Source organism: Heteronotia binoei, chromosome 7 (genome assembly GCF_032191835.1).
Source record: "Heteronotia binoei isolate CCM8104 ecotype False Entrance Well chromosome 7, APGP_CSIRO_Hbin_v1, whole genome shotgun sequence".
In the NCBI taxonomy this organism is placed as follows: domain Eukaryota; kingdom Metazoa; phylum Chordata; class Lepidosauria; order Squamata; family Gekkonidae; genus Heteronotia; species Heteronotia binoei.
The window spans coordinates 117,443,892-117,469,294 of record NC_083229.1 but is presented as its reverse complement, the minus strand read 5'-3'; the positions used below and the strand labels follow the sequence as shown (position 1 = coordinate 117,469,294).

The 25,403-nt window shown below is 44.3% G+C and overlaps 1 protein-coding gene across 1 annotated transcript in view; it reads right to left on the bottom strand.

The window, feature by feature from the left end:
* WRNIP1 (WRN helicase interacting protein 1) overlaps positions 1-25,403 on the bottom strand; it is a 73,748-nt gene that overhangs the window by 7,761 nt on the left and 40,584 nt on the right. Inside the window, exon 4 of the mRNA XM_060244262.1 lies at positions 11,156-11,373. Within this exon, the coding sequence (XP_060100245.1) occupies positions 11,156-11,373 (218 nt within the window). The remainder of the gene's footprint in view (positions 1-11,155; positions 11,374-25,403) is intronic.

Genomic DNA, 25,403 nt, shown 5'->3' with positions numbered 1-25,403 from the left:
ACAAGGCGGGATATAAATCCAATACCATAATCATAATCCATCTTCTTCTTCAGCAGAGGTACCACAATTAATAAAAAGGGTACCTGTTCTACACTTTTGCTCACTCAGTCTGAAATTGTTGTAGAATATCCCATCACATACGAATACGATACAAGTACAATAATTTCTATGAGAACCACCGGAATTCTGCTTCTAAAATTAAAAGGCAAACTTTTATCTTGACTCTCAAAGGTGTAAACCTGTAGCCCTATTTCAGTGGGAATTCTTAGAGCTGTTTCATCCAAATCTCACAACAGTGTTTTTTTTCTGGAAACACACCAGGCCTGTAGACAGCTATTTTTAATAAGTCTTCCACACAAAGAACACCCTGGTATGCCCTCACCATCAGGCCAACATAAACAGCATGTCTGTGGCCTGCCACAACAGCTTTCAACTTGAGCTGGCGGCAATAAACTAAGCAGCTGGGAGACTCGTCGCATTCTTGGGAATGGCGTCGCCTGGTCTCCTGGAACTAAGATGGTCTTTAAATATGCTAAAAGGCAAGGGGAGCCTATTTTGTTCAACTGCTGTGTTCTCCCACCCCCCCCCCCCATTTGTGCAGCATTTAAAAAAATGACTTTTTTTTTTTTTTTGCATTAGAGTGAAACGAGAAAAAAAAAACCCCTAATATCTACAGAAGTATCGATAAACACTGAAAAGCAAAGGATACCTCCTGGAGAGAAACAGGTGAGCAGGAAGAAAATATTATTTTCCATTTTTTTTTTAAAAAAAAAGCCTCAAACCTATCCCCATGTGAGGGGACTGGAATAGGAATGAGCAGAAATGTTCTATTGAACCCAAATTCATCAATAAAACCGCCCCAGTTCATGAGCCAAGAGTTGCGTGACTGCATATGCAACGAACCTCCCACAATTTTTATGGAGGTTCGTGCAGTCCACATCAGTGGTTCGTGCAACAGACATGCTGGCGCCGATCAATTATTCTTTAAAGCAATGGCGGGGACGGGCTTCTGCAGCCCTGGAAACACCAATAGCAGCCTCCAAAGCTTGACAGGCAGTCCTGACAGCTGTTTTCACTTTGCTGCAGGGAGTAAGGCAGACAGAGTTAGAGGCAGAGAGGAAAGGGAACTGGAAGTCATTCCTCAGTGTGAAAACAGTGGGGTTGGGGGTGTTTGGTGCTTACTTGGGGCTCTGAGGTACCTATCTTTCTGCTCAAGCCAAGCAGAGGGGCTCAGCCAGTGGCTTCCTCAGCTGAGGACCCACACTTCCCCTCAGAGAGAGCCAGTTTGGTGTAGTGGTTAAGTGTGCAGACTCTTATCTGGGAAAACCAGGTTTGATTCCCCACTCCTCCACTTGCACCTGCTGGAATGGCCTTGAGTTAGCCATAGCTCTCGTAGGAGTTGTCCTTGAAAGGGCAGCTGCTGTGAGAGCCCTCTCAGCCCCACCCACCTCACAGGGTGTCTGTTGTGGGGGGAGAAGATAAAGGAGATTGTAATCCGCTCTGATTCAGAGAGAAGGGCGGGGTATAAATCTACAATTCTTCTTCTTCTTCAGTGGAATTTCTGAACCCTCTATTTCTACCCTCCCCTTTTGCTTTTGGATCCTCAACTTCTGCACCTCTGGGCAGCCCCCCTTGGCTTAGTATCATCAGCTGTCCATGTTGTGCCTTCCCCTTGTCTTTCTCCCCCAACTTCCTCCTGTGCTAGACCTTATCTTATATTCCCCTTTTGCACTTTGGACTCTAGGATCTTCCAGGAGGAGACAGGTGGGTGACTGCCTCCTGGACCCAAGGAAAAGGACTGTCCATATGCAGCGACAATGTCTATGATGAGGAATCAGGCAGTGCTCAGCTCCCACCAAGTTGATCATCATCAAACTTGGAGGGCTGGCAGAGGGGCATCCTAGGGGAGATCTGCAAGTTAGTGACCTCAAAGTAGCTGTTCCATTGCAAAGGAACTTCAGGAACAGACTAGAAAGGGAAACAGCTGAATTACAAGTTATTACAACAGTTGGAACAACCTTCCTGGACTTAATAGGGATATTGGTTTCTTATCTCACTACATAAGTTAAATTCATTCAGTCCTTACAAGTAGGGCTATACATCCTCTTTATTTTAGTGCATTTCTTATTTGAGATAGTAGATTAGAATAATACTTGTAATGAATATTAGAATGGTATATTGGAATGCATTTGTCTGGTCTGGTAACAGAGGAGACATAACACTGCACTACCAGTCATATGACCTTAAAAAAAAGCTACTATCAGTCACCTCCATGCTCAAGAGGAGACAGATGGAATGTAACAACATTACAGTTAATCACTCTTAGCATTCCACAATTAAGAATGATACATTTACACATCTATCTACAGTTTTGATATATTAATTTGCTTCACTGTTTTACCCTGAATTAAATTCAAACAATGACCTTACATACATAGCATATATGAAATTACTTTTGTTTGCCCAGCCTTCTGAATTAACAGTGCATTGAGCTCAAATAAGAGGTCTACAATGTGTATTTATTGACCAATAATGTCAAAAGGAGAAGAAGAGTTGGTTTTTATACTCTGCTTTTCTCTACTCTAAGGAGTCTCAAGAAGGTGGCTTCCAATCTCCCTCCCTTCCTCACCCCACAACAGACACCCAGTGAGGCAGGTGGGGCTAAGAGTGTTCTGAGAGAACGGTGACTGACCCAAGGACATCTAGCAGCTTCATGCAGAGAAGGAGTGGGGAATCAAACCCAGTTCTCTGGATTAGAATCTGCTGCTGTTAACCAGCAACTCAGGCTCTCATTCCCAGGGAGGGGGGGGGCTCCTCGAACACATGCTTTGCAAGAGCTCAAATTCAGTCCCTAGTCCCACCAATTTTGAAAGGATTTTTGAGAACAGGGCTGCGAAAGCTACGTGGACCGGTGGTCTGGCTTCATAGTCCGACCGCAGTAGATTTCCAAAGGGAGGGAGGGAGGGAAGAGTTCCCCTGCCCACAAAAGTCAGGATTCTCTTTATAGCTATCAGCTTTTGAACCATGCCTTCCAATGGCACTTGAAGCTTCTCATATCATGGAAATAAAAGTGATAATCTGCTAACAGAGGTTTAAAGGCACAGAAGCAGGCTGGAGCAGGCATTCCCCCTCCCCCACTTGGCTGGCCCCTCTGTCCAGTTTTGCAAAGGTGGCTCCTCCCAAAGGTGGCTCCTCCCATCTTGCATAACTACGGCAAGCCAAAAGGGGACACAACCTATACTGCTGCAAACACTTATATACACAAACTTGACGCTTGGAATTTGGCTCGATTAAAACAGAAGCCAGGGCAACCTTAGCCTCTATTAATTTTCAGCTTATGCTAAATTATTGCCCCCAAGGACTGCCATCGTTAGCCCTTCAGGATGGCTTTCAGTCTTCTCGGTTAAAAGCAATCTACAATAAATTGATGAGCCTAGGTCTTTCCCCCACACTCTCTCTTCAATACAGGCTTAGACCAGGCAAAAGCCATCACCAGGCAGAGGATGCTCGATACCGAACGGCAACGAGATCTCAGTGAAGTGCCAAATTTTTCTGGCACCAGATAATGCTAAATACGCTGTAGCACCAGCAGCGTATCTCTCATCCCTGGAATCCCCTGTTCATCTCAGAGCCTTTTCCCTAGCCAGATGGTATGCACTCCCCTCAACAGTTTTAGAAGGGAGATATAGAAAGATCCCTATGAATGAGAGAGTCTGCCCTTGTGGAGCAGGGGCCGTCGAAACGGTTGAACATGTTCTCCTCTCATGCCAATTTCACCAGGAGATACGGGCAAGGTTAATTAGTCCCTTAATAAGTAGATTTCAGGGCCATTTCAGCCTTTCACTAGGAAGAGATCACTAGGAAGCTTCTTATGGGAATGAACCCACAGGTTACAGGTCCTTGTGCAAGGTTCTTTTCAATTGCACGTCACGTTCGCAATGATATATTATGTTCTGAAGCCAAATTTTAATTGCTATTTTATATAACTTCCCACTGTTATCTTATGCGATGTTCAAATATGTTGTAAGTATTTTAGCTTTTGCAATTTTTTCCTGATTTGTGCTGGTCGCTGGCCGTATTAAAATTGAACGAACTTATAGAAAAGACTTATATGAATTCATGAATGCATTTAATCCTGCGTGCTGACTCATTAAAAATACTTGAAGCAGTTCGTAAGGAGCAATTGCTCCGTTTCACAACGACCCTTGAGGACACACACAAATTAGTGAACCATTTCTAATGGTTCACTAATTTGTGTGTGTCCTCAAGGGTCGTTGTGAAACAGAGCAATTGCTCCTTACGAACTGGTTCAAGTATTTTTGATGAGTCAGCACGCAGGATTAAATGCATTCATGAATTCATATAAGTCTTTTCTATAAGTTTGTGTATATAAGTGTTTGCAGCAATATAGGTTGTGTGCCCTTTTGGCTTTTGGTTTGCCGTGTCTGTTACACAGCCTTCTCGTGTGTCAGGATTGATCTTGCACAACTAAGCAAACTGCACATACTTCCTTAATAATATCTTTTTATTTTTTTTTGGTGTGGTCCTCTGTATATAGCAGGCTGGGCAATTGGATCTGGATATAATGTTAGATACAATTTTGGTGCTTTGGTTTGGGTTTTTATTTTCTCCCAAAAAGTCACTTTTATATTAAAAGCTCATCATAATACAAAATAAGTTTTCAAAATGATGGTTTCTAGTTGGAGGAGTGTTTGAAAATACAATTAAGAAGTGTGAAAATACACCCCCCCCCAAGGGAAGGCAGATTAGGTTTGTTTTCATGAGATCCTATCAATTTGTCAAGATTTTCAAAAGACTTTATGCTTGTTTGACACTGGAAAGTAAGAACTTAAAGAAGAATCTTGCAAAAGTTAAATTGATCCAGGAGGGCAGTTGTGTTGATCTGAAGCATAGAACAAAGTTGGAGCCCAGCAACAATTTTAAGACTAACAACGTTTTATTCAGGATGTAAGCTTTCGTGTGCCAAAAAGCACACTGTCAGAAATTGCCTGATGAAGCGTGCATGCACATGAAAACTTCCAAAAATTAGTGTCAATATACCATGCCGGCAGACAGAAATTGCAAATCTAACTGCTTGCAACTGATGTATTCAGAAGAAGAGAAGTTCACCACGTCTTACTATATACTGACACGGTCAGAAAGCTTTTTTCAAAAGCACATTTAAATTAAGTCATAAAAATGCAAAAATGCATTCGTTCAAATGGTTATTTGAACACCAGCACCTAAGAAGTTAAATGCAAGACGACGACTTTAATCCCCAGTGCCGAGTCTCCAATTCTGATTGCCGCCACAAAGACAGAAATTACTGGCGTTTGTGACACATGAGGATGCCAAGTCATGAACTGAGCAAGAGCTGGTATCAAATGAAGAAGCTTTATATGTAAGTGGCCTGACACAAGCAAATTTCAAAAATCAGTCCCCCCCCCCCCCCAAAAAAAAAAGAACACCAAAAATAAAACAATCAGATAAATTACTGGCTCAAACTGCTCTGCCCGGAATAGCCCAGGAAAGGCTGAACTCGTCAGATCTCGGAAGCAAATCAGGGCCAATCCTAGCAAGTACTTGAATGAGAAACCTCCTTGGCATACCAGAACCCAGAGGCAGGTTGTATCAATCAAGCACCGAGTCGTTACCGACCCATGGGATGAAATCACATCACATTTTCACGGCAGACTTTTTTTTTTAACGGGGTGGTTTGCCATTGCCTTCCCCAGTCATCTACACTTTACCCCCAGCAAGCTGGGTACTTATTTTACTGACCTCGGAAGGATGGAAGGCTGAGTCAACCTCGAGCAGGCTACCTGAACCCAGCTTCTGCTAGGATCAAACTCAGGTCGTGAGCAGAACCTGGGACTGCAGTACTGCAGCTTACCACTCTATGCCACGGCGCTGCTTGCATTAAGGACGACACTGCAATAAATGATTGAGGGCTGGAGTTTTAAGAGGACACCTTCAAACATCAAGCAGACTGCAAAATTAGTGCCTTGTTTGGATTTGCCTTGTTTTCGTCAACTCTGTTGGCCTTAAATGGGCCTTAAGTGAGCCACTGGCCTCAGGCTTTGTTCTATTCTGTTATTTCTTTGAGAAACAACGAGGAACTTGACAAAAAAAAAAAAAGGCAAATCCAAATACCTGATTTGGAAAGGTATTTGGATTTGCCTTGTTTTTTTTGTCAAGTTCCTTGTTGTTTCTTGAAGAAACAAAAGATCAGAACAAAGCTTTGAGTCCAGTAGCCCATTTAAGACCAACGAAGTTTAATTCTGGGTAGAAGCTTATCCCCAGAATTAAACTTTGTTGGTCTTAAAGGTGCCACTGGAATTAGACTTTGTTCTTTTGCTTCAGACCAACACGGTTACCCAACTGAATCTAAATAATGGAATAAGAAGCACATTGTGATCTCCGAGTCTCAGATCTACATTGTGATCTCTTGAGTCTCAGATCTATGTAGTTCTCTACCTATTAGATTTTTATCCTAACCTTCCATCAGTGATCTCGGGGCAGTGTACATCATTCTTCCTCTTGTACGTTCTGTCCTCGCAACCACCTTGTGATTCAGTGCTCTTTTTCTAGCAGGAGCTCCTCTGCATATTAGGCCACGCCCCCTGCTGTAGCCAATCCTCCTGGAGCTTACAGTGGGCCCTGTACTACAAGCCCTCTACGCTCTTGGAGGATTGGCCACATCAGGGGGCGGGGCCTAATATGCAGAAAAGCTCCTTCTAGAAAAAGAGCCCTTGGAGTTTCCCCTCTGATTGCTAACCAGGGCTGACCATGCTTAGCTTCCAAGATCTGACAAGATTGGACTCGCCTGAACTATCCAGGTCAGGTAATCAGTGGGGCTTACTCCCAGGAAAAGGCTCAGGCAGGGGTGGAATTCTAGCAGGAGCTCCTTTGCATATTAGGCCACGCCCCCCTGATGTAGCCAGTCCTCCTGGAGCTTACAGTAAGCCCTGTACTAAGAAGAAGAAGATATTGGATTTATATCCTGCCCTCCACTCCAAAGAGTCTCAGAGCGGCTCACAATCTCCTTTACCTTCCTCCCCCACAACAGACACCCTGTGAGGTGGGTGGGGCTGGAGAGGGCTCTCACAGCAGCTGCCCTTTCAAGGACAACCTCTGCCAGAGCTATGGCTGACCCAAGGCCATGCTAGCAGGTGCAAGTGGAGGAGTGGGGAATCAAACCCGGTTCTCCCAGATAAGAGTCGGCACACTTAACCACTACACCAAACTGGCTCTACGCTCTTGGAGGATTGGCCGCATCAGGGGGGCATGGCCTAATATGCAGAGGAGCTCCTTCTAGAAAAAAAGCCCTGCGGGTTTCCCATTTGAATGCCAACCGGGCTGACCATGCTTAGCTCCCAAGATCTGACAAGATTCGACTAGCCTGAACTATCCAGGTCAGGCAATCAGTGGGGCTTACTCCCAGGAAAAGGCTCAGGCAGGGGTGGAATTCTAGCAGGAGCTCTTCTGCATATTAGACCATGCCCCCCTGATGTAGCCAATCCTCCAAGAGCTTAGAGGGCTCTTAGTGGACGGTCTCCTGTAAGCTCCAGGAGGATTGGCCACATCAGGAGGGCGTGGCCTAATATGCAGAGGAGCTCCTGCTAGAAAAAGAGCCCTGAGTTACACAGAGACTGTGACTGGTTCAAAGTCTCCCAGCAAACTTCCACAGCAATCTGAGATTAAAATCTACGTCCTCCAGATCCTATCCCAACATCCTAACCACCACACCACAGCAATTCACCCCAGACACTAACACAGCGACAGTCTTCATTATTATGCAAGATTAGTTCTACCAAGATGGCACCTCAAAAGTTGCAATGATATTCTGGGGTGAGGGTGGGGAGAAAAGACAACAGGGTTATCCATATTTGAATGTGCTTCCGTCTCAGAAACTCTCTGTAGGTAGAAACATTAGCGTGTCTGGCAAAAGTGTTTGTATCGTCTTCTGCTCTACATGCTGTTGGTTTGTTGTACAGACCCTATTTTCACAGGTAACCATTCAAACACGCTACTTCCCCTCCCCCTCGCTGAAGCGGGTCCAGGGCCGGCCTGCCCATTAGGCAAATTAGGCATTTGCCTAAGGTGTAGCCACGGCCAGGTCGCCATGTGGGCCCTCCCACTGACCCAGGCTCTCGGGCGATCTAAAGCACCCAGAAGCGGAAGCAGTGCGGTGCGCAAGTGCAGGGAAGCCGGCCAGACTGGCCAGCTCCTGTGCTTGCACGTGGAGGACTCCTGTGTGCCGCCACTCTTGCCACCGCTGTCAACGCTACGCTTGCTTGCGGGGCCCTGGAGTTGCTGCGGCGACACAGAGGACGGTCAAGGTGGGAGGCGGCAGACGGCGGCATGCGGCAGCCTTGCCTTGGTCACCACACACACTTTGGTCCACTCTTGCCTGCTGGGGAGGGTGGGGGGCAGCAAGCCTGCCTGGGGCGCCCCACGCCCTAGGGCCAGCCCGGAGTGGGTCAGTCCAGCAAAAGCCTTGACCATCACCATGCAAGCTGAGAAACCAATATGCTCTTTTAAAAGGAAAACCTCAATGCAAGTGCAAACAAAGATCAGAAAAAGGAAAATCTCAACACAACGACAACGTTGAACGAAGTGCAATGAAGAATCAGTGCACAAATACAGGCAGGCACTCTTTGGGAGATCACAAAACTTGATTTTTTTAAAAAGGGACATACTTGTTACAGGATATCACTAAATACACCGTAGGCAGAGCAACACACAAACTGTCGCTAGCTATTATTAGAGCAGAACAATGCCATTTTATTTCATTGCCATGCTGTCCACAGGGGAAACCAGTATGAGTTACCCTGTCTCCCTTGAGTTAACACCACAGAGTCCACAGTCTGTCCTCTCTGCCAATCTCCTCTCATTAGCTCCCTCTCCTCCGGCAGCCCTGCCTCGTTATTCACACTCATTGTTGAGACAGGAGCAGAAATCCGTTCAGTGGGAAGCTGGCCTAGATTGGTTCTCTCTCAAGCAATGGCTATCTATGGCATCTGTCTATCAGCCAGGGCTTTTTTTGTGATGATCAAAACAACTGGAACCGGTGTAATCTATGGAAATAACAGAAAAACCACCGGAAGCAACAAAATTTACACAGAAATGTGTATAAATACGTTTTAGTGCAAGCTTAAATGAAACTTAAAACAAAACTAAGGAACACTGAGCTTTCAACATATGAATTTTCCCACACAGTCTTTCAGTAGCCCTGTAAATCGGCTTCCTTCGAGTAGACTCAGTTGTGGGTGAACGCTTTTTTCCTCAGTGCCCGACTCCTAACGATGCAGAGAGAGTAAGGAAGGAACCGCTTATGAAAGGACTCCTCACGGTTTCGAGCACTTCGTCAGCCTCCTTCTCCCAATGTTACACGGAACTGTTATTAATACCATAACATAAATATACATCCAAATCTAATCTCCCTTTTTTTGCAGCAGAAACTCCTTTGCCTGTTAGGCCGCACACCCCTGATGCAGCCAATCCTCCAAGAGCTTACAGGGCTCTTGGTACGGGGCCTACTGTATGCTCCAGGAGGATTGGTTACATCAGGGGGTCGTGGCCTGATAGGCAAAGAAGATCCTGCTACAAGAAAAAGTTCTAACATCTATTTATCTGAACTGTTATTGCAAAGCAATAAGCGGGCAAATCCTCATAAACAATGCTCCTGCGCATTACACTGTTGCTCAGGAAAGCATCAACTATACAATGAGCCAACATTTCCTTGACCAGGAAGGCTCTGGGATTCTGGAGGGAATATGGAGATTCTCCCCCCTGTCCACAATTTTTCATATTTTATTGATCTTTCTTGCTCTTTTAGAGTTATCAATGACATTATTAACTTTTATTGTTGTGTTTTTATGCATTGCAAGTTCTTCTGAAAGTCCCATTGGATTAGTAAAAAAGATAAAGGTACCCCTGTGCAAGCACCAGTCGTTTCCGACTCTGGGGTGATGTTGCATCACCATGTTTGCATGGTAGACTTTTTATGGGGCGGTTTGCCATTGCCTTCCCCAGTCATCTACACTTTCTCCCCAGCAAGCTGGGTACTCATTTGACCGACCTCGGAAAGATGGAAAGCTAAGTCAACCTTGAGACGGCTACCTGAACCCAGCTTCCACCGAGATTGAACTCAGATCGTGAGCAGAGCTTGGACTGCAGTACTGCAGCTTTCCACTCTGCGCCACGGAGCTCCAACTGGATTAGTAATGCTGGGTATAAATCCTGGGAAAAGAAAAACTAGACATATTTACTTTACATTGATTCACGGCATGTATAAAATTGGAATGTATGATCCTTCCTTCTTTCATCTTCTGGAACACTTCGAAAAAAACGACAAAAAACTATGATGCTCTTTTGTTTTTTGTTTTTTTGTTTTTGATGTGACATGTCCACACCTCTAGGATTTTAAACCTGATTCAAAGATGCATTTTACTGATAAAGTATACAATTCATTCATACAATACAGGAGTCCCCCAGCTTTTACAGCCTGTGGGCACCCATGGAATTCTCACACAGTATGGTGGTCACAGCCACAAAACGAGTGCCACAGCTTAACTTCAGTCACACAAGGAAGATCCATGTGCTGTGGTGGCAGATGCAGCCAAAGCATCATTTTAAAAAATCTGCACTGCCAATCGAATCTGCGGTAGCCAATCAGAAGCCTTGCTGAGCAAAACCCCTACTTGGCCCCACCCACCTCTACAAAACATTTGGTGGGCACCAGAAAAGGTGTCAGCAGGTGCCATTGGGGCCCTCGAAATAATATTTTGGGGCCTATTGGCTGGCTTGGAGAAGACATTTCTCTCTTTAATTCACTTCTCCAAGCCAAGACAGCCAGTGGCTTGGAGAATGCATTTAAAGTTAATGTCACTGTCTTTTCACCTCTTCTTCCCCTCCATCTATTTTCCTTCCTCCCTTCCTTCCTTGTGGCTCTCAAACATCTGATGTCTTGCAGCTCTCAAATATCTGAGGTTTATTTTTTGTGGCTCTTACATTAAGCAAGTTTGGCCATCCTTGATCTAGAGGGAAAGGGGCGAACTTGAGTAGACACCTGATATAATATTTATACCTAGCCAGAGGTCTAGATTTATTCACAGAATTGCCATAATGGGCTGCTATTTCTGTTACTCACCTGCTCGATCATATAGAATGTGGGACCGCTGGAGTCCTTCCTTCACGTGATCTTCTGTTATTATTCTATTAGCAGAACAGAATATGCTACTCTGATGAGGCAGCTGAGTTAGCAGGGCCTGGACAGCCATCTGGAGTCCATTCAATCCAGTTCTTGCATCACCATCGCAGAGGTAGGCAAGCGTGCTTACAGCTCCCTTCTCAATGTATATGCCTGATCTGGAATGAAAATTATGCCAGCCATGAGCTCCGAGCACCTTATGCATTATTTGCAAGGCTGCATTGCTTTTGCACTGACTACACAGAGTTAACTAGATTTGAGCTTCATCATTATGAAAAGTTGGCTATGGACAAACGTCACAACAGTTCTGCAGCTGGTGTGTAGTCTATGCGCCATGCCCTAAGCACAGGTCTATGTTAAAATAGCTGTGCACATTTTATCATCCGAAACCCGTGCATACTTACAGCCACACAATGAACAAAGAGCCCAAAGTGAACTGTCTTTTATGCACATTACAAAAAGTGCGGACACAGAACAGGGAGACAAAGGGAAACCCGAGCTAGACACACCAAAGCTTAATTTTGAACATTTAATCCAAGAACACTTGAACTATTATCTGAAAGTTGCTATTGAACCTGAACAGAATTCTAAAAATATGGCACCTTCCCCTCTTCAGCGTCAAACCCCCAACCCTGAGACGGTACCAGCAAGAAATGCAGGTTATTTTGACCTCTGCTTATAAACACAAACATCTGGGGGAACCATTCGACACATTTTATATTTCTCTGGGCTTCTCTCCTCTTTAATGACTGCAGCTCATTCGTCAGGATAAAGGTCTGGTATTTGCAGCACCATAAGAACATAAGAGAAGCCATGCTGCATCAGGCCAATGACTCACCCAGTCCAACACTCTGTTTCCCACAGTGGCCAAAGAAACCAGGTGCCATCAGGAGTTCCACCAGTGGGGCTAGAAGCCCTCCCACTGTGCCCCCCCCAAGCACCAAGAATACAGAGAATCACTGCCCCCGACAGAAAGTTCCAACGATAAGCTGTGGCTAATAGCCACTGATGGACCTCTGCTCCACATGCTTATCCAATCCCCTCTTGAAGCTGTCTATGCTTGCAGCCGCCGCCACCTCCTGTGGCAGTGACTTCCATGTGTTAATCACCCTTTGGGTGAAGAAGTACTTCCTTTTACCAGTTCTAACCTGACTGCTCAGCAATTTCAGTGAATGTCTATGAGTTCTCGTATTGTGAGAAAGGGAGAAAAGGACTTCTTTCTCTGCCTTCTCTATTCCATGCATAATCTTGTAAACCTCTATCATGTCACCCCGTAGCCGATGTCCATCTTAAGCAAAGTTGCACCCTCCTAAGCCCTTTCACTTCAAAGGATTTAAAAGAGCGTCTCTCTGCTCAGGATGGCACTGTTAAAGGTTGAAAGCCACAACGTACTTCAATTGAATAGTACAGGATTGTGGCGAATCTTCAGTGTGATGATGTTGCATCATTTGTTTTATTAGTTGTTAGCAGGGGAGGAGAAACCACAAGTCTTACACCATAATATCTAGCTTTAGCCCTATATATGTATACATACATATATACACACACACATATGGGGGAGGGACAAAGTTGTGATGGAACAGAGATGTTGAACTCATTTGTTATGAGGGCCAGATCTGTCATAAATGAGACCTTTGCAGGCCAGGCCCTGTGTGTCATGAAATGTACTGCCAAGAAGCAGAGATATAAATTTTATAAAGAACACAGACAAACACAAAGATTTTTTAAAAGCTTAACATGCTTAAAACATTAGCACTCATTGGTCTTAAAGGTGCTTTCTTTGTATCTCTCCCGTGCGATCCAGGGAACTGACACAGGAAGTTCTGGCTCTTTCCTTCCTTCCCCAAGGGACCAGGAGGGGGAAGAGCCTCAGCCAACAGAAGAAAGGGAGGCTTGGCTCAGTAGCTCTGCAGTGCGATGGAGAGAGCCTGGCAAAGCAAGCTATTCCTCCCCCCTTCTTCTGCAAGGGAGGAACCTCAGCCAGTGCAGAAAATAAGAGGCTTTGCTCTGGAGCTCCTGTGTGACTGAGCAAGCCTGGCAAAGCAAGCTGTGGTGCAGAAGGAAGTAAGAGAGAGGGAGAAGGAAGCAGACAAGAGCCAGTTGCTCGGGGGCCTAATAGGTACCCTCCAGGGGCGTGATTTGGCCCCCAAGCCGCATGTTTGGCACCCCTGTGCTAGAAGATACCTGTAGTTCACTTATTAGACATTAACATGATAGAACCTACGCTTCTGAAAACAGATCAAAGCTGTGTTCTACAAATTCTTTGCAAAAGACCTATAAAAAAGGAATAAGAGACAACTGAAAGAGAAAACTAACAATGAGTTAGGTCTCCAAATCCACAAAGACTGCGATAGCACTGAAATGTAATGTAGTCTGCTATCAGGGAATGTGTTTCCTTTTGAAATATGCTTCCAGTTTGCATATACCCCAATAAGGAAAGAGCAAACAGAAATGGAAAAAGTTCTGCTTGGAGACAATGATAAATTAATTTCAAAAGTATATAAATTACTTCTACAATGGTCTACAGAAGATGAAGTAGTGAAATCTCAAATGATTAAATGGGCAATTAATGTAAATAAAGAAATACAGATGGAAACTTGGGAATATCTGTGGAAGAACTCTATGAAATTTTCAACATGTCAAAGTATTAAAGAAAACTGTTTTAAGATGATGTATAGATGGTATATGACTCCTAAAAAATTAGCAAAGATGAATAACAAGATGCCAGACAGATGTTGGAAATGTAAAAAGCATGAAGGTTCTTTCTACCATATGTGGTGGACTTGTGAAAGAGCTAAAATGTTTTGGCAGATGATTCAGCAAGAGATTTCTAAGATCTTGGGATATGAGTTTAACAAAGTGGCAGAGACTTTTTTGTTGGGATTACAAATGGAAAAAAATCCAAAAGAAGATAGAACTTTAATCTGGTACTTGCTCTCAGCGGCTAGGACATTGTATGCGCAGTTGTGGAAGCAAGAAAAAATACCAGAGAAATGGGATTGGATTATAAAAGTTATGACATGGAATGAAATGGACAAATTAACAAGAATATTAAGAGACTATGATTTAGAAGCTTTTAAGACGGAGTGGAAAAAGTTTAGAAGATATGTACAAAAACAGTGGAAAATAAAAGGACATTGGACAATTTTTGATGATGATGTTTTAAAAAGAAGAATATAAATTTTTGTTTTAATAGTTAAGGGTACCTTTAAATATTTGCTTTTTAAGTTAATAACACTGGCGGGGGTCAAGTAACGGAGGGAGGGGTGGGTAGAAAGTAATATATGGGGTAGATAAAAGAAGTTTTTAAAGCTGTAAGATATAGATTTATTACCATATGTTACCAATAAAATTGTTTTAACCTCAGTTCGCATATACCCAAACTTTATATGCAGAGACATCAGAAGATCTGTCTTTCCATTTTTAGTTATGATGCACCAATTGTGAAAACGTTGAGCGAGCCCATCAGACAAAATCCCATCAAATTATTTTTACGGGCAGGAGCTACCGTGCTTTGGCACACTCGGCTGTTTCCCGCTCCTGACTCACTGCGTCTGTCTAACAGGGATTAGTATGAGGAGACTGGAATATGCAACCGTTCCTTAGCAAGTACATTGGCATGGCAAATAAGCCCCAGGCTGCCAGAAGCCGTTCATCTTCGTTCAATGGAAAATTTATGAGATTGTCTACAAACAATCAGGGCTGGGGAGAAAAAAACCCTAAATTGATGAGTCATCTAAACTTTGACTGATTACATTTCAGCAAGAATTCATATCGCCAAAACCTGAAGAAATGTGCTTTTTAGCATAATGAAGGGAGCGTGACTTAATGCGTAAGGAAAAACATTCAGGCAGCCTTATCTCTCTATCCAGGCAAATGAGGTTCAACGTGGCCAAGTACAAAGTAATGCACACTGGGGCCAAAAATCCTAAGTATAAATACAAGCTGATGGGGAGTGAACTTGTGGAAACTGACCAAGAGAGAGAGAGAGATCTTGGGGTCGTGGTAGATAACTCACTGAAAATGTTTAGGCAGTGTGTGACTGCAATAAAAAATGCCAACGCTGTGATGGGAATTATTAGGAAGGGAATTGAAAATGAATCAGCAAGTGTTGGACTGGATGGACCACTGGCCTGACCCAACATGGCTTCTCTTATGTTCTGAGGTAATTCATTTCTATGCAAGACCGTCTGCCACATTTTTATCCTGCTGTTTCCCCAAGGACCTCAGGGCAGAATAGATTATCCTTCCCTTCCCCATTTTATCCTCTCAACAACCGCACAACGTATGTTATGATGAGAACAAGAGGGCCCAAGATCATCCAGTGAGCTTCGTGGCAAAGCGAGCTTCGTGATTTGAACCTGGGTCTTCCATATCTAGCCCAGTGCTCTAACCACTACACCTCATTTCCCCACCCCCCAAGCTTCTTGCCTGAATATGAGCCATCACCTATGACTGGATATTAACTTTATTTTAAAAAAGCGTTAGCATGAGGTAACAACAATAGGAAAGGTATAGCCCGTTCTCATCAGATCTCGTAAGCTAAGCAGGGTTGGTACTCGAAATGGAGACCACCAAGGAGGACTCTGTAGAGGAAAGCAATGGCCATAGGTTGGTTGCAACTTGATGGCCCTTTAAATACACACATAACAATAATGACCAGTCGGCAGGAGCTAACATGCCTACGTCGCCATTGGAATTCCACTTCAGTGACTACCAGAGGAAATTAGAGAGATACAAATAACGAAATATTGGGCTAGTCACACTCCCTCCTGACCCATGGGCTTGTACAACATGGCAGGCGGAGAGCAGCTTCAGAGGATCTCAGGAATCCAGCATCTAGAGCAGGGATAGCTCTTCCACACATATTGTGTGGCTCTCAAAGCCACCACGGCCTATTGGCTGGCTTGGAGAAGACATTTCTCTCTTTAATTCACTTCTCCAAGCCAAGACAGCCAGTGGCTTGGAGAATGCATTTAAAGTTAATGTCACTGTCTTTTCACCTCTTCCTCCCCTCCATCTATTTTCCTTCCTTCCTTCCTTCCTTGTGGCTCTCAAACATCTGATGTCTTGCAGCTCTCAAACATCTGAGGTTTATTCTACATGGCTCTTACATTAAGCAAGTTTGGCCAGCCTTGATCTAGAGGGAAAGGGGAGAACTTGAGTAGGCAGGTAACTTTTAAGCATCCACACAAATAATACGGATTCTAAGCATTCCTCCTCAACAGCTAACATTTCGAAAAAACAGGTTGTAAAAACAGACTGGAGGGTCTCAACAGAGAAGGGTGGGGGAAAGGAAAAAAAAAATCTAAACTAGATATCTAACTCTCTCCTTTAAAAAAAAAAAAAGGAGCTAACGGAAATCAAAAACAAAGGGAAAAATGAAGGAAAAACTTCACCGACCAGAGTACTGAAGAGGAACATCCTATTCGCATGGCAGGCAGAAAAAAACTGGCGAGATCTTGGCATCTACCTACTGGGCATGAGCAGTGGAGTTCCTGAGCATGCTCAGAGCAAAAATCCTTGCAATGGAGCTTAGAAATCACCAATCGAGGTCGGCACAGGAGCCTTAAGTCCCAAGGATATAACGCACAGAGGCCACAAAGAAGATCAATTCTTCTCTATCAGCCCAACATTCACTGAAGCCAGGAGACGATGACATCGCAAGTGTTTACTATTATCTCCTAAGCCTACTGAAGCGGCTGTACTATTTCAAGCTGGCTTCCCCAAAATTTGGGAAGAAGTACAGTAAATCCCATAGTTCTAAACACAGCCACATCTTCATTTGCATTTGCCATTTTGTGGATTGCTGGGATGTAACGTGTTTGCTGGTTCTCAAGGATGCTACAGAGTAAGGTCAGGCAAAGCTGACCAAAAGGTTATTTTCAAAATCGCGGGGGGGCTCCAAAAGTACCACCAGGTCACAAATACTTGCATGAAATCAAGACCAAATGAAAAGGAACTTAAAACAACAACCCCGCCCCCTCAATGTTCAAGTACAATGACGTGAGCTTGTTGGAGAACTGGTGGGATCTCAACCAGATAAATTAGTAATTTACTAGCCACTTTCAATAGATCAAGGTGTAGAGATACCTCGTCCCAAAAGTTACAGGGTAAAATTACACAGGCTTATGTACAATCAATTAATATTAGAGTCAGGGCTTTTTTTGCAGCAGGAACTCCTTTGCATATTAGGCCACACACCCCTGATGTAGCCAATCCTCCAAGAGCTTACAGAGCTCTTTTTACAGGGCCTACTGTAAGCTGCAGGAGGACTGGCAACATCAGGGGTAGAACCTAATATGCAAAGGAGTCCCTGCTACAAAAAAAAAGCCCTGATTAGAGTAGATTTGTACGTCATGCGTACATACAGTGATTCTCAGCATTTAACAGGCTTCAACTGTTACCTTGCAAATAGTTTCCTCTGCAAGATGTGATGCTTCATTTTTGTTTTGCAAATAAATGCTTGAAAATTGAACTTACCTTACTTGCAACGCTTGGTCTCTCTCAACTCGATCATATTCTCAATACAACTTAGAACTATTCTGTGCATTTGAAAAAAAATATTAATTCCTCCCCCCTGCCGAACCAAATAATCAAAAAAGTACTGTGGTTCACTTTTTGGCAAAGTGCTATTCAAAGTGCTTTCCACTTAGCATTGCCTACAAATGCCCCCAAATCCATGATGGTTGTATGTTGTGGGGGAAAGATTAGTAGCTCACTTTGGCCAGCATTGCCTTTTCTACTCTGACTTTTGCAGCATCTCTCAAAGGTCTCAGCAGGGGTCCTTCCTGGCCCATACTTTCGGCAGGCCTTTTAACCAGAGACGCAAGTGTTTGAACCTGCGATGCTCTTCATGCCAAGTGGTGCCTTGACCACTGAACTATGCCCCCCTCCCCTTGCTTGACATTACTGAGGAATCCCTGATAAGCTTCCAAGGAACCCCAACACTTCCCAGGAAAACCACTGGCATGCATACCAAAAACAGAAATCATGTTAAATAAGAGTAATGCAGGAACTCGAGCACAACAGTCTAATACAGTCCTTTGCAGAATGTGCCAAGTGGCATACTATCCATTTGACACAATAGAGAGAAGGACAAAGTAATTTCTAAGCCAATTGCCCGGCAGAAGTCAGCAGAATGTCCTTTAGCTGCGCAACAAAATGAAATGCTAGTTGCACCAAAAGACATTTGAGATGTGGATACCTAGAAAGGAATTATTCAGGGCTTTTCTATCTGGACAACCGGATAGCATGGTACAAAACAATTCACAAAGTTATCTGGACAAATTATTAGGGACTGTGGTCTATGCTACTGTGTATAGTTTGCTATAAGATGGATCCTACCACGCAGGGCTTTTTTTGTAGCAGGAGCTCCTTTGCATATTAGGCCACACCCAGCTGATGTAGCCAATCCTCCAAGAGCTTACAGAGCTCTTAGTACAAGGCCTACTGTAAGCTCCAGGAAGATTGGCTACATCGGGGTGTGTGGCCTAATATGCAGAGGAGTTCCTGCTACAAAAAAAGCCCTGCTACTATGTGATCTTACATAATTTTATGTGTCATGTTAACACCTATACTTTGCTTCAATATTATTTTTTAGGTTTCTGGTCAGTTCTCCAACCCCAATGCTATTTCATTGTTTACCAAATGTCTCATTCTGTTAACTGTATTGACTCACTCTGTGTAATCCGCCTTGAGTCCCAGTGAGAAAGGAAGACTACAAATGTCTTAAATAAAATGAACAAAATTCCACACACACACACCCAAGCGTTGCTTGCACACTGAAAGGGGAACTATGACGCTTAGGCTGCCCCATCTCCAAGAGACCAGCTATTCCACATTTGCATGTGGTAATTTAAATGTGTACGTTTTTACAATTGCCCATATCCCAAAACAGAACCGGAATGCAAAATAAACTGAACTGCTTGTGAGACAAAAGTGTTAATTGAGAGAGAGAGAGAGAGTATTCTCCTTTTGTTCACTATGCCTTCACGGGAATTTCCCAAAAGGCAAAATGTATTTCAGCCTTGTTGATAGAAAATTATATGCTTCCACTTTCCTTTCCTCCTGGCTCTGTATTCAAATCCAGCCCTTCCTGCCCTGCATCAGCGCAGGCAGCCAGCCCTTTATCCGACATGAGGTAACAGTTACAAGGCCAAGACGTAACCTCCTTCTGACCTCCAGAGAGATCCATACTCTCATCTTACACTTGAACTATTCAGTACTTTTGCCAGTCTCCAAAATTAAATGCAGAACATATCAGACACCGGGCCTTGATGTTCGTATTTTGTAACCAACGATACTTAGAGATAAAAATATAAACAAACAGGCAAGGAGGACACCCCAGGACTCAGCACTGGCTGACCTCGAGATTGGGTATCAACTCAAAAGGTGAAGGAAAACTACAGAACGTGTATGACCCGTGGTAAAACCTCCCCCAGGGCAGCAACAGGATTAACCTAAATGGATAAATCTTTCAGTGACCAGAACAGACTCAAACCAAAGGCCCACTATGATAGTGACGGTTGCTTATTCTTGTCTTTGGGCATAAACGTAGTGTTGAGAGATACAAGTGGGTCTTTTTTATGTAGCAGGGATTCCTTTGCATATTAGGCCACACACCCCTGATGTAGCCAATCCTTCAAGAGCTTACAGCAGGCCCTGTACTAAGAGCCCTGTAAGCTCTTGGAGGATTGGCTACATAAGAAGGGTATGCAAAGGAGTTCCTGCTACAAAAAAAACGCCCTGGATACAAGTGATGATCTTGAAACATGCGCTAGACACCGTTATGAGCACTGAACATGGCTTGTAATCATGGTGACCTTTGGAAAAGAAGTTAAAAAAAAATCCACCGCTCACTTACTCTGTGCAGTAATCTTATTAAAATGCCGCATGGAATTTGTATTCTTTCTCCTAGGAACATTATACCTGAGGTCAGTGTTCCCTCTAAGCTGAGTCAGTGTGAGCTAGCTCACAGTTTCTTAGCCTCCAGCTCACACATTTTTGTCTTGGCTCGGGAAAAACGGCCCCAGAGCAAACTAATTTATGCAGTAGGCCCACAGCTTTAATGCCAGTAGTTCACAAAGTAGAATTTTTGCTCACAAGACTCCACACCTTAGAGGGAGCGTTACCTGGGCTTCACTTTATTTTCAGCTTATATTCCACATTTTTTTATTATGGAATATTACCAAAGGGGAGAAGATTGTGATGTCTTTACGGAGAGTCTGACTTGTTCCCTCTTTTGTGATTTTCCTTTGTTAAAAATGTGGAATATGATTTTCTCTTCAGAGTGTCTGAAGAAGTGAGCTCTGACTCACAAAAGCTCATGACGGCATACACGTTGCACTGTTTTTTTGGTCTTCATTCAGGACAGTTTGAAACCACCAACGTCGTAGCCAAAGCAGAGTTATACTCTTCTAAGTCAACGAAATCCGATGAACTAAAAATGACATGAGCCAGTTTGGTGTAGTGGTTAAGTGTGCGGACTCTTTTCTGGGAGAACCGGGTTTGATTCCCCACTCCTCCACTTGCAGCTGCTGGAATGGCCTTGGGTCAGCCATAGCTCTCTTATCTGGGAGAACCGGGTTTGATTCCCCACTCCTCCACTTGCAGCTGCTGGAATGACCTTGGGTCAGCCATAGCTCTCTTATCTGGGAGAACCGGGTTTGATTCCCCACTCCTCCACTTGCAGCTGCTGGAATGGCCTTGGGTCAGCCATAGCTCTCTTATCTGGGAGAACCAGGTTTGATTCCCTACTCCTCCACTTGCACCTGCTGGAATGGCCTTGGGTCAGCCATAGCTCTCTTATCTGGGAGAACCAGGTTTGATTCCCCACTCCTCCACTTGCACCTGCTGGAATGGCCTTGGGTCAGCCATAGCTATTGCAGAGTTGACCTTCAAAGGGTAGCTTCTGGAAGAGCTCTCTCAGTCCCACACACCTCACAGGGTGTCTGTTGTGGGTGGGGGGAAGGTAAAGGAGATCGTGAGCCCCTCTGAGACTCTGAGATTCAGAGTGAAGGGTATGATACAAATCCAATATCATCATCATCATCATCTCCTCCTCCTCCTCTGTCTAGGGCCGCTGAACGTCTCAGATTTAGCACAATCACAACCACATATGGACCCCTAAACAAGAAATATCCTCCCTAACAGACACGGCACAGCATGGTCAGGGTTGCATGAATCCCACAAGACCCATAAATCAATGGGAGCACTGAACTAGGTATTTCAGCAACCAGCAGCCTGTCTCTCCATGTCCTCCTAAAAAACTATTCCCAAACTTCCTTCCCCTCTCTTCCAGTCCAGCAGAACCAAATTCAGTTGAAACCATGACTCTCGGAAGCATAACAAATTCAACGAAATGAACCTACAATTTCTTGATTCATACGTATTATTCCTATCGGAGATTCTAATATTGTCAGAAATTGTACTGTTGTGTGTAGAAGAGGGGAAGCAAAGACAGAAATAAACTGAACGTCAATTAGAGACATCTGGTCCTGCTTTTGAACCTTGGCCAACAGCTGCATGTTACAATAGGATTCTGAAGGACATTCAGCGAAATTTAACAATAAAACAAACACATGTACTTTGACTAGGATCATTCAGATGAAACTTGCAAATGAGGGTATTTGGCATTTTATTGTAAATGGGGCATTATAGCATCATGCAGTGTTGTGAACGACAAATAAGATTTCCTTTAACCATTCAAACAACTGCATGGAAGCTGTTTCATTCATGGCACTCTTGCTCAGGCCTCAGATTCAGCAAGAGCTCACTGGAGCGCAGCTCTTGAACCTTTCTGAGGGTTCCCCCTCTTCCTCCCCACCTACCTTGTCCATTGAATAGTAGGTGCAGCTGCATAACAATCCCTGGATTAGGAAAGCGGGCAGCCAGCCAGCCAGCCACCAGGGGCTTTGCCACGCCCTAAGCAGCCCTTATTAACCCCTGGAGAAGCATACACCGTCCTTTCTCCACTTCTTATGTGATTTTGGGTGGTGGGTGGTTTCCCGGCCTTTTGACTGGGAGGGGGGCGGCCCAGGAGAGCCCCAGGTGAGCGAGGCCTGGGCTCTCCTTTCTTACATTGGGTTGTTTTCGGCTGGGGGGCATATGCTAATGAGTTATGCTAATGAGCTCCACCCCTGCTCTTGTCCCATTTACAGGCCTGGGGAAAGCAAATGGCTACACAGCGTAGAACAGAGGAAAAACCAAACAACTGTGCATCAAAAACAACAATCAACAATGAACAAAAAACGGTGGTTCTATTTATAAATGTCTATTAACAATCAGAGATACCACAAAACACAGTAGAGAATACTTTCATTCCTTAGGGAGAGTCCCACCGCAGAAACAAAGGGATTCAGTCCAAGCTCATACTTGAAAGTTCATACAAAGCATTCAGTCTTATGGAAATTCTTCAAATTTTCCAAAATTTTCCACGTGCAATCCAATCCCTGAAGAAATCTGCCTCCAAAGGCAAAGTTCTCCTTTACGGGCCAGTTGACTCAAAACTAGGGGTGTGCATTCGGTAAACATTAGCTTGGAAAAAAAGCTAAAATATGCCCTCTTCTGTATTTGTAGGCTTTTAAAAAGATGAATCTGATTCTCTGCTCTGATTCAGCAACCGAATTAGAGAAATCTGGGGAAAAGCCTAAAAAGTTCAGGTTTTTTTTTTCGGGAATCAAGTGCATGGAACTAGAGTGCAATCTGACATCAAAAGTACCATCAATGCATCCCTACTTGCCCACCTGCAATCAGCACAGGGGGGAAGGGGAGAACGTTACAATCTTAACAACTAACATCCTCTTCCTTTCATACTTCAGGGGAATCTTTTGTCTCTACAATTAGAATCCATTCAGAGGTCTGAATTTACTCTGAATGTGTTCCTCATTCCTCAAGACCAGTCTTCACTCAGCCATCAAGTTAACAACTGTTTTATCAGTGCAGCAAAACAAAGATTAACTCAATCGGGGGGGGGGGGGGGGAGGAATTGCATTTGCAAGATTGGTGCAACGTTTATTATTTGGCTGCAAATAAGAATAAACGCTCAAGATTGGTTAATATTTATAATTTCACACGTACTCAGGAATGGATAGGAAAGGAATGGACTTCTGGAATAAAGCAATAGCTAAAAACAAGGCTAGTCTGTGCTGGACCTGACTGAAGGCTATCTGCCTTTTGTATCACCCTGAGTGTTGCTCAGTGGGTGCTTCTGGGTTTTTACAACTTAGTTAGGGCTGTTATTAGGCTTTTTAAAATAATTAGGGTCTGAGACAGGAAATCCTTTGAGTAACATTGTTGGCATAGAGCTTTAGCACTTCCCCTGTAAGTAGGCCAGATAAGGTCTTAAAAGCAGGAGATCTTCAGGCCCCACCTGGAGGCTGGCAACCCTAATTTAAGCAGCTGTTTTCTTTGGGAAAAAAAAGAGCCCCGTGGCGCAGAGTGGTAAAGCTGCAGTATTGCAGTCGGAACCCTCTGCTCATGACCTGAGTTCGATTATAGCGGAAGCTGGTTCAGGTAGCCAGCTCGAGGTTGACTCAGCCTTCCATCTTTCTGAGGTCGGTAAAATGAGTACCCAGCTTGCTGGGGGGAAAATGTAATGACCGGGGAAGGCAATGACAAACCACCCCGTAAAAAGTCTGCCGTGAAAACGTTGTGAAAGCAATGTCACCCCAGAGTCAGAAACGACTCGTGCTTGCACAGGGGACCTTTCCTTTCTGAAGAGCCCCGTGGCGCAGAGTGGTAAAGCTGCAGTACTGCAGTTGGAGTCCTCTGCTCACAACTTGAGTTCAATTCCAGCAGAAGCTGGTTCAGGTAGCTGGCTCGAGGTTGACTCAGCCTTCCATCCTTCAGAGGTCGGTAAAATGAGTACCCAGCTTGCTGGGGGGAAAGTGTAATAACCGGGGAAGGCAATGGCAAACCACCCTGTAAAAAGGTCTGCTGTGAAACGACTGGTGCTTGCACAGGGGACCTTTCCTTTCCTTTCTACAGGATAGCTGATCTCTGCTACCTGGAGAGCACTCCAGCCCTCACCTGGAGATTGGCAACAATGGTTTCCCAGGAAATCCCTCCTACCCAATTTGATCTTTGTCCTGTTGGGGGGTTTTGTTGTTGTTGTATGGCAATGCCATAGTAGCTTTGCCTCTGCTGGGCACATGCACTGGTTCTGCTGCTGACGGAAAAAACAGATTTCTCTAATGCTTTTTTAGGTAAGAGATTCTCTTATTTGACCTTAGTCATTTTTCCCCCACAATTGAAACCAATGGCATTTTCGCAGCCATTGATTTCAATTGGGATAGGGGCACCTTCTTTGGGTGCCCATAGGATTGGGTTCTCTAGTCCAATCTTTTTGAAACTTGGGGGTTCTTTTGGAGAGAGACTCCAGCAGGTACGCAGCAAATTAGGTGCCTCTTGCTCAAACCCCCTCCCCCCCCCCCAGCCCATGGAATGTACTCTATGGGATTTTGCCACTGACTAAAATGGAAGGAAGGAAGGAAGGAAGGAAGGAAGGAAGGAAGGAAGGAAGGAAGGAAGGAAGGAAGGAAGGAAGGAAGGAAGGAAGGAAGGAAGGAAGGAAGGAAGGAAGGAAGGAAGGAAGGAAGGAAGGAAGGAAGGAAGGAAGGAAGGAAGGAAGGAAGGAAGGAAGGAAGGAAGGAAGGAAGGAAGGAAGGAAGGAAGGAAGGAAGGAAGGAAGGAAGGAAGGAAGGAAGGAAGGGAAGGTGGAAAGAAAGCAACTTTAAATGCATTCTCCAATCTGCCAGCTGGCTTGGCTTGGATAAGTGATTTAAAGAGACAAATGCCTTCTTCAAGCCAGCCAACAGGGCAGTGGGGGGGGGGGGGCTTTGAGAGCCACACGATATGTGTGAAAGAGCCACAGTCTGGCCACCCCCGCCACAGACTAAAGCTGTAGAAAGGTGAATCCCAGTTTCTAAAAGGCTCCCCAAGCAGCCCTGTCATTTCTTGGCACTCTTTTGCTTACTGGTGACCTTGAGCAATCCTGTTAAGGTTTCTGCACTTCTGTTTATAACATGTTTACCCATCTCACAGAGCTGAGAGGATAAATCTAAATGGACACAGAGCTTGACATTATGCAAGAGCAATTCTAATTCATACTTTATGTGAGAGACCCGGGCTGCCTCATGCGTTCTGAACAGCGGTTGCAGAAATTCCCTTTTGTCCTGTTTCACAT